This window comes from Papilio xuthus, unplaced genomic scaffold (assembly GCF_000836235.2).
Source record: "Papilio xuthus unplaced genomic scaffold, Pxut_1.1 DF826115.1, whole genome shotgun sequence".
Taxonomy (NCBI): Eukaryota; Metazoa; Arthropoda; class Insecta; order Lepidoptera; family Papilionidae; genus Papilio; species Papilio xuthus.
In genome coordinates, this window is record NW_013532534.1 from 4,590,435 (window position 1) to 4,599,838 (window position 9,404).

The following is a 9,404-nucleotide window of genomic DNA, read 5'->3' on the forward strand; positions in this document are numbered from 1 at the left end:
TGCCACCACATGATATAAAAAATTTATATATTGCATCGTATCAAAATTATTGTATATAAGTATAAATACTCTATTATATATAAAATAAATTAACAACAACAGTATGGTAAATAAATATGCAAAAAAATGAAAAAAAACTCAAGTCGCGTTAGGTGACGAAAAACATTAGTAACTGTTTGAATTATATTTTGACTTTGATGGATGATATCCTCATACATAAAGATTAATTTCACTTTTTTTCTCTGTTGGCATCGCGTCTTCGTGGGAATTTTGCTTTTATTATGATGAGATGATTAAAAAAAAATGTTATTATATAAATTGAAACCACAAGATTCATGATACAAGAAAAACCATAAGTGTTTTTTCAACGCAATGAAAATATTTCTCGTAAATTGCATATATATATTATGTACGGAGGCCTAATTTAGTCCTCTTTCGCTTCCCACCTTTCTTATAAGGAAAGGATGGGAAGTGGAAGTGGACTTTGCGGATGAAAGAATGCCTGGGAAGGGAAAATATTTTCTTTCTATGCATCCTCTCCTCCGTCGATTAAAGGTAGGCAACGCCTATGCAATTGCGTATGTCTATGGGCAACGGTCACTTCGCTATTTCAGCGATTCCTGTTGGCCGCTCGCTCGTTTGCCACCTTGATATAAAAAAAATGTACGAAATATTTTCGAACTTGTTATCAATCTTGTATATTCCAGAAATAGGGCAACCACTTGTCTTATTATAAATCTTATTTAAGGCACATGATGATGACCTATATTAGTTATTGTTACATACCTCACCGTCTTTCGTAAAATGTGAAGGTGAGGAAATTCTTTAAGAAAGGTTGTACATTGTTGTTAAGTGCCCCGTCACTCGCTGATTCAGTGTTTTTTGTATATACGTTATAAAAGTCATACAAAGTATCAAACATAAGTATATGAATCTATTTTTAGTACTGATTATTTTGTATTTAAGCTAGCTAAGGGCGAATCAATAACGTTAAGTTATTTAAAATTAAGTAAAAAAAGAAATTTAAAGTACGACTTCTAGTTAGTAACTTTAAGTTTAGAATAAAATCAGTTCAAAATGTTATTTTTTACCATTAAATTACTGTAAAAGTGGTAGAGCCGGCAATAACTTATGCATTAATGGGGCGGCACGACCAATGCAATGCCATGACTGTGCAGAAGGCAGGCGCGAAGTGTAAGCGATTCTGTGTTTCGTCTGAGACTGTATGTGCCGGAGGTCTAATGTTAGTACTCTTCCCTTTACCACCCTTATAATTCCATCTGATTTGGCAGTGGAGGGGGCGCATAGAAAAGGGAAATATCCACTTTCTGTGCGTCCTCTCTGGCGATTTAAAGTTGGCAACGGTCATCCTATTTTGCTGAATTGGGTGGTCGCTTGGTCGTTTGCCACCTTTTGCAAAAAAAAAATACTATATCCACTAAACAAGACTCTACAATTATTGCTCTATTTCTACGCAACTGTATGTAATTAAGTTAATTTTCGTAATAATTAAATGTCCTATTATGTAATACAAACGTTAGCACAATTAAAGCATTAGTGTGCAGGCATTAATTATGGTCAGAATGAGGAGCATGCAGTAGGCACACCGAAACGGTCTCGCGTTTGAAACTACCTTTTACAAGGCGGCTAACCGGCTCTTTATGTAATTGTTCACCCATTTCATATTTTAACCTAAATTTATTTTATTTTAATGTTAAAGTTATATTAAATATTTTTACTAGTAGTAGAAATAAAAAAAAAAACTAGTTGTTTTCTCTCTAGCACAAGATTATGAGAAATACTTAATTTAAGACACTTTTCAAATAAATTAAATTGACAAAAAATGTTCTATTTTTTAAATAATTCCTTTAATTATTAACATTCTTTGTACTTCATTTGTCTGATTTGCGATAGCTTCATTAAAATTATACTATTGGTTCTCGATCGAATAATTACTATGTTAGGTAAGCTCGTAAACCTACTATTGTCGTAACATTCAATAGAATTAACTCTAGCTGTATTAGTTAAACATTTATCCATAATATTTGGTAACCTTTTACAAAAGAATATAATCGTGAAGTATATTTGATAAAGATTGAATTAACCTTTCTCGGGATCTCTGATGCCATTCCATTGTGGATACAATGTACAAAAAATGTGCCACAATCTCGGCAAAAACGACTTTTGATAACAAATTGCTATCTCTATGTTAAAGCAACACAAAGTAACGTAAAAGAAATTTTCTACATAGTTGCCCTCTTGTGGCTCGTAGCTACACAATAAGTGAACAAAAACTGTGATTTATACGTAAAAAGAGTAGCTTGCGCTTAATACATTGCCACGGAGCTTTACGTTTGTTTTTTACTAAAGCATATTTTATTCGTGTACCTTATCTTTTAAATATGGTTTTATTGTATTTTACAGTATTTATCGATTAAAAAGACTATCTAACCTTAATATTACCATTTTTATTTATTTTACTAGCTGTTGCCCGCGGCTTAGTAGTGTGACCTATGTGTTCTTCCAGACTATGCTAAATTTCAGCGGGATCAGTTCCGCCGTTCTATAGATACCTTCAAACAAACATCCATCCAAACATTCACATTTATAATATTAGTAGGATATAAGAAGTAAGATTAATTGCTACTCGTGGTAAGGCCATAATTAGGGTGAGGTACCACTATAATTTAATTACTGGTGATATAAAAAAAATTGTAACCTTTCAAGATATAAAAAACTACATAGACTACCTCGTTGTTGACACAATTTAATATACAATATAAGGTTGTGGAAAATCAACGAAAAAACCTGGGTTATTGATTCACACTTCTTTAATTGAATCACCTTTAAGACAACTAAATTATTCAAACTTTCGTGAGACATTATACTAAACTGATATATAAACACGGCTGAACACTCACGTATATACGTCCGGTGGCGGCACCGACTAGTTTCGAGCCCATCGGGGGCCCTTCATCAGGATGAGTGGCACTGGTATTATTTCGCGGACGCGGCCCGTCGCTCACTGGACTTAAGACAACGTTATTTATAAAAGTTTTAGGTTGAAATGGTCTCGTTGTCTTGTTTAAATATTAACATTTCTATTCGGGTATATTTATGCTTAACATACCCGTCTTTTTAAAGCACGACTGCAGAAAATTAGGAACATAAATTCCACTAGGAAAGTGCAGGAGCCACCATTTCCCAAAGATATTGCAGCATGCAATCGTATAACACGAATTTTATACGTAGCTACCTCCAGCATTATGTAATTACCCGAGAAAATATTATTTTACTTGGATGATTATTTTAAATGATGAAATCTAGATGGCGCTGTTATTAATTTTATTATTAAATCTGTTAAACTAAAACAAATTTCATTTATTTTTCATTTCATATATCTTAGAACGATTTAATATGTAAAAATTTAATATTTCAATATTAAAATATATTTTTTGTTGTTTCAATTATTGATGGTATAAGCAATATTCGCGTTATATACAGAGGTTTTGTTCAGTTATTTTATCGGGAAAAAGAAATCGTATATAATTTTGGATTCAGTGTAAGCCCTTACGACCGTTCTGATGAATTTGTTCGAGATAAACCCATGCACTTAAATCCAAATTGCCAATTCCGAGATACGCGCACCGAATCGAATCTACATTTCCATCATACGAGAGGAGAGAAAGAAATTACTTTTTTATATTACGCCTTATATAACTAGGAAATTAAGCGACAATGGCCTAATTTTACTGCTTAGTAATATTATAAACTACCTTATGCCCGCGACTCCGTCTGCGCAGAATTAAAAAAAAAAACCTTGTTAAGTAGCCTGTGTTCTTCTAGACTATGTTGTACAACTGTACAAAATTTCAGCGAGATCCGTGCAGCTTTTCTGGAGATATTTTCAAATAATCCATCCAAACATTCACATTAATAGTATTAGTAAGGTGTGATTAAATTATTCAAACTTTCGTGAGACATTATACTAAACTGATATATTAACACGGCTAAACACTCACTAGTCTAACTAGTCGGTGCCGCCACCGGAAGTATATACGTGTTTGTTTAGCCTTGTTTATATATCACGTTAGTAAGGTGTGAGGTTTTGAATGGATTTATGGATGCTTGTAACCAGGTAACTTCGGAAGTAATGATCTATTGGATTAACTGGAAGAACGTATAGACCACATTGGTAAAATTAATGTGATGTATTGTGTATGAAAATGTCTTACCTTTTTTTACGTTTACTTGAAAATAAATTAAATTAATAAAAGAATATTATTCCTAAGTATTATAATTTAATCACAACTTTCGAATATTATTAATCTAATGAACCCAAAAATCGGGTTTACAAAGGATTATTCATTTTTTTAACGTTATAATAAAAAAGTTGGATAAACCTTGGGATTAACAATACTTTGTTAGTCTCTATGTATTTTAAATATTAGAAGAAACTTTAATAATTTATATAAAAAAAAAATACTTGATAAAACATGTTGTTAAGTAAACTTTACTTTAATGTTGCGATGTTTAATTTTGTACAGAATTACTACAACATTTTCATAAAAAAAAATAACAAGCAATTGAAGGAAAATTAAGTTCCTTCTGCCTCGGAGCAACGTTCCTATTAGAAGATATTCGAGGCAATATGAAAAAAGTTTCTGTCCTATTATTTTATTATTCTTTTCTTATTACATATTTTCTTATAAAAAATAAATATTTTGCACAAAAAAAAAAGAAATAGTATCACTTATTCTTACTTTTGTAAATCTATTAAGTAAACTGGAATAATTATTTTGAGAATTTTTGAACGTGTAAGGCGGTTTTAAATATTTTTCTATTTCCTAGATGCATTAAAGCAGAGATAATTAAACGGTGTAAATAAAAATTAATATAAATGGCATATAATCTTAAAAGACAGTTAAGCGCATTGTAAAAATCCAGTTTTAAACATTAATGGTTAGGTTTAAACGCGCGGTAAACGGTCCCCGCCATTCTAACCATAATAAATAGCAATGTGCTTGCTTTTAAACTCTTATTGCAACGTTTTAATTCTTATAACAGTTAGTTTTCACTGCAGCAACACCTGCACAAAAACATTTACACAAGTTTTGGCAATGGAAACTAAAAAGTAAACCTATATAAAAACTTAAACTAAAACCTATCTTACTACTTACTAATACTATAAATGCGAAAGTTTAAATGGATGGATGTTTGTTACAAGATATCTCCGGAACATAGTCTGGAAGAACACATAGGCTACTAATTAGTTTTATTCTAATGCACAGCACGGACGGAGTCGCGGGCGACTGCTAGTATGGAATATCTTGAGAGACTAACTTGCAAACAAATAAAAGCTTCATTTGTTATTATGCAAACGATTAACGATTCTTCGATCTGTGTACTCTTTGAATCGATTGATTGAATAAATTAAAAAGATTTACCATTACCATCTCTAGCAGATGTAACAAAGAACAAAGCTAATTGGAACGAAAAACAAACATGATTGTATCGTAATTAATTCAAGTAGGATGTCAAAGGGATACAAAGTGTCATTTACATTTACTACAGTCGTATTTGATACCATTGCAAAGGATTAAATCAATGATCTTATTAACCCGTGTTAAATAAAACAGATGAAAAGCACTTTTAAAGGAAAGAAAAATAAGATAAACTTTTGTACGATTTTTTCAGACTCTACAGTCTTGAAAAAATGTTATCTCTAGACCGTGACCGCGACTCCCTCCGAGCAGAACTAAAAAAAATAGTAGTCTATGTTTTGTACCAGACTATGTTCTATATTTATGCCGAGTTTCAGCAAGATCTATCCAGCCATTTTGGTGATTCCTTTTAACAAACATCCAACGATATATATGTTTGTTCTTGGCTTAATTCCTAAGCCCCCTTACTATTAGAGTACTATATTCATATTAACTGTATTTATCTGTTACAGGAGCAATCCCACAAGTCGTACCGTCCCCTGACCGTGCTGACGTTCCGCTGGAACTATGCGGTGCACGGCCTGCAGCCCGCCGGCTACCACCTCGTTAATCTACTGCTGCACGCGCTTGTATCGCTGCTCTATTACAGGTGAGTGACGTCATAACATGCTAACTAACTCTGCCATAACTTCTGTACTTAAATATATTGCGCCTTCTTTCGAACTCGAGTAAGAGTGTTAGAACCCGCTTTAACATCTTCGCACGAATTGGCCAGGTTCGCCCGGTGAAATACCACCACCACACAGAAAACACGCGTGAAATGGAAGAAATTACGCGTTTCGTGTGATGAGTGTGCGTCCCGGAGGCCTAATTTAGTCCTCTTTCCCTTCCCACCCTTTTCTTATAAGGAAAGGATGGGAAGTGGAATTGGACTTTCCGGATGAGAGGATGATGGAAAGAGAAAATATTTTCTTTCTGTGTATCCTCTCCTCCGTCGATTGAAGGTAGGCAACGCATGTGCAATTGCGTATGTGTATGGGCAACGGTCACTTCGCTATTTCAGCGATTTCAGGTGGCCGCTCGCTCGTTTGCCGCCTTCTGATAAAAAAAAAAACTCACTTTGCAAAAACAGAAAAATTGGATCCTTTGAAACGTACTTGTTTCAAACATGTTGATTGATTGGACTTCGTGTAAAATATTTTAACCATTTTTAATTTAATCCTCAAACCCTATTTAAAATGTCGTATTTTTAATGACTTCTCAGCTACGGGTAAGATTTAAAATGAGAACGCTTTGATGTGAAATCTTTAAAAAAATAATCAATTTCTGGTTACAGCATAAAAGTAGATTAAAAAGAGCGATGGAAATCTTAATTTAAAGAGAAAATCACCTTGTAGGCATTAACCGTGCCGGGCGCGCCTGTTTAACATTCGAGATTTAATAAACGAGATGATGGATCAAAAAGAATTCCCAATTTATTTTTCAGTAATCTAACGTCTCGCGAAAATGTCACAGTTATTCCTCAGTCGGTGTAAGTATTTACCTGACAAGAAAGGATTAAAGGAATCTGTTATTACTTTTGATAATCTTAATATTAATAAATGTTAAGTAAATGGATTATTACTCGTTATTCAAAAGCAGTTCACGAGAAACAATTACGATTTAAAAGGATAAAAAACGACAAAGTATTTTATTATCAAAGACGAGACAAGATTTGTGAACCGGGAACGATTTACCTCTATCCCTTATTAGTTATAGACGTATTTTATTCCTTATTTATCTAAATATGCTACATTATCCTTTAAAAATTAATTTAATCCACTATGTATATAATTTTCAAACAAAGCAAAAAGTTTAAGCTACTAGGAGTTCATAGCTCCACCGTGCCGCAGAAAGTGCTGCTAAATAATTCACTAAAACGTTCCACGTAATCACGGCTTTATGGTTAGTTTACTAATGCCACCGCAACACCTTATTTTCCACGGCCTATTTTAAATAATTGAAATTACTTCTCACCCCTTGTATAGCCTTTTACTGAAATGGTTAAACCTATTACGTAAATCTGAAGGACAAAAAATTGTTTTTGATGTTTTGTAGATGGCGCTACATAGGTGTGCTACGCGGTGCTACGTTTTCGTTAAATTATAATCCTACTTACTTATAACTTTCATCTATAATTGGACAATTAAATAATAAAAGAATTGGTCATTGGCGAGATAATTCCTTTCATACAGAGTCATCGGTTTCTTTTCGAATTAAGTTATATGACTTCTAAGATAGTCTAAAGATCTATTATCACTTATACGACGATTTTTGATTTCAAGTTTTTTTTTTTTACACATAACAATATAAATCAAATTTTTATTGTACCACAACATTCAATTAAAAATGTACTTTTATTCCAATTATGTACACCTTAAGTTAACCGAATAAACATCCCGGGAGGCAAACAGCGGCGGCAGGAAGCGAACTGCTTGAATTAAGCCAAGTCTAATCAAGCCGACGTCCGCCAAATCCCCCAGTTACTGCTAATTACGGACACTCGCCGTCCGACGCGAACTAAGTCACACTTCTGCTCAATATCCAATTTGCTTATTTAATCTCATTAATGATTTTTGAGCTCTTCCTTATAATACTCTTTTAATTAATGCAATTCCTAACTAGTGACTCAGATATCTGATTGGATAGGAAATAAAATTAAAAAAACAATTTATTTTAAGACTGTTTCTTTTCATAAGACAATTGTGAATAAAGCTTTCTGATTTAGTTTTTGAATAAAAACGAATTGCGTTTATTGTAAATTTATATTTTTAATGTCGAACGGTTTTTTTAATAAATTGAAATATCGCCAAAAGATAAACGCAAAACATATGACTAACCGTAGGTTTCTGAGTCCAAAATCTCTGTTCAAAACATATCTTTATCTCTGTGATGTTTTTCGTTTTAGAAACCAACGGTAAACCATTATAAGAACACACAAGTTGGCTAAGCTTTTTTAAGCTCATTCAAAATTCAAAATATTTTCACCCCGAAAAATATAAACTCTCAACTTATAATAGAGTTACTTTCAAATTCCCGACTGTCTGGCTCATGCATGCTCCAAGCTTAATTTCCACGTTTTCAAATTCTAATTTCAAACGCAATGTTTGAAACTTCTCGGTTTTTAATTGAAAATCTTTTTATACACGTGGGACATTCACCTGATGACAATATTTCAATCTTTCATTCTTGATTGGGGTAGAATAAAGAATAAAGTAAACGAACTAGGGACTACAACAAACATTATACTCCAGAACTCCATAAAATATTAAGCACCTTTAAGCTTAACTAGTTGTAGAACTGGTCGCTAAAAACATCTATGACAGAGATAGAGATATGAGAAAATGGCTGTTAATTAAGTGCTTTTGACAAACAAATAGCTTCCAGTTGCACGGCTAACCAAGCGTATTTTGTAATAAAAAATAAAACGTACTAACTGAAATATTGTACAACAACCCCGTGGTCAGTTTGAACGTAAATTAAACTTAATTTGGCGTTGCCATGGTAACGCTAATTCGATTTCCGATCGAAATGTTCGCTGCGTACAAACTAAAACACTGAATTAAAATTAGAAAAATATTTTGTAACAATTTTTGATATTTTTAAACATAAAATATAACCATTTTACACTATTTTAGAGGGTATTTTTCTTAGTCGACGAAGTAGTGTGGAAATTATATAGATCCTAGGTAAGTCAGTCTCAAGTTTTTTTGTAGGACAGTACTTGAATTAAGCCTGTCTTAATGAAATCGCTCTCCTCTGTATCCCTGTTTACTGCTAATTAGGGATACACGTTGTCCTGCGACCTTTGCTTGGATTATACTTAATTTTCCATTCCATCTTAAGCATACAGATTAAGTAAATGGTAGAATCATTTTGAGAATTGGGTCATCTAGTAAGTCATTGGATGACCTTGAGCAT

General features: G+C 32.9%; 1 protein-coding gene across 1 annotated transcript in view; it reads left to right on the plus strand.

The window, feature by feature from the left end:
* Tmtc3 (Transmembrane O-mannosyltransferase targeting cadherins 3) overlaps positions 1-9,404 on the plus strand; it is a 185,467-nt gene that overhangs the window by 151,481 nt on the left and 24,582 nt on the right. The window contains exon 2 of the mRNA XM_013319908.1: positions 5,957-6,093. Within this exon, the coding sequence (XP_013175362.1) occupies positions 5,957-6,093 (137 nt within the window). The remainder of the gene's footprint in view (positions 1-5,956; positions 6,094-9,404) is intronic.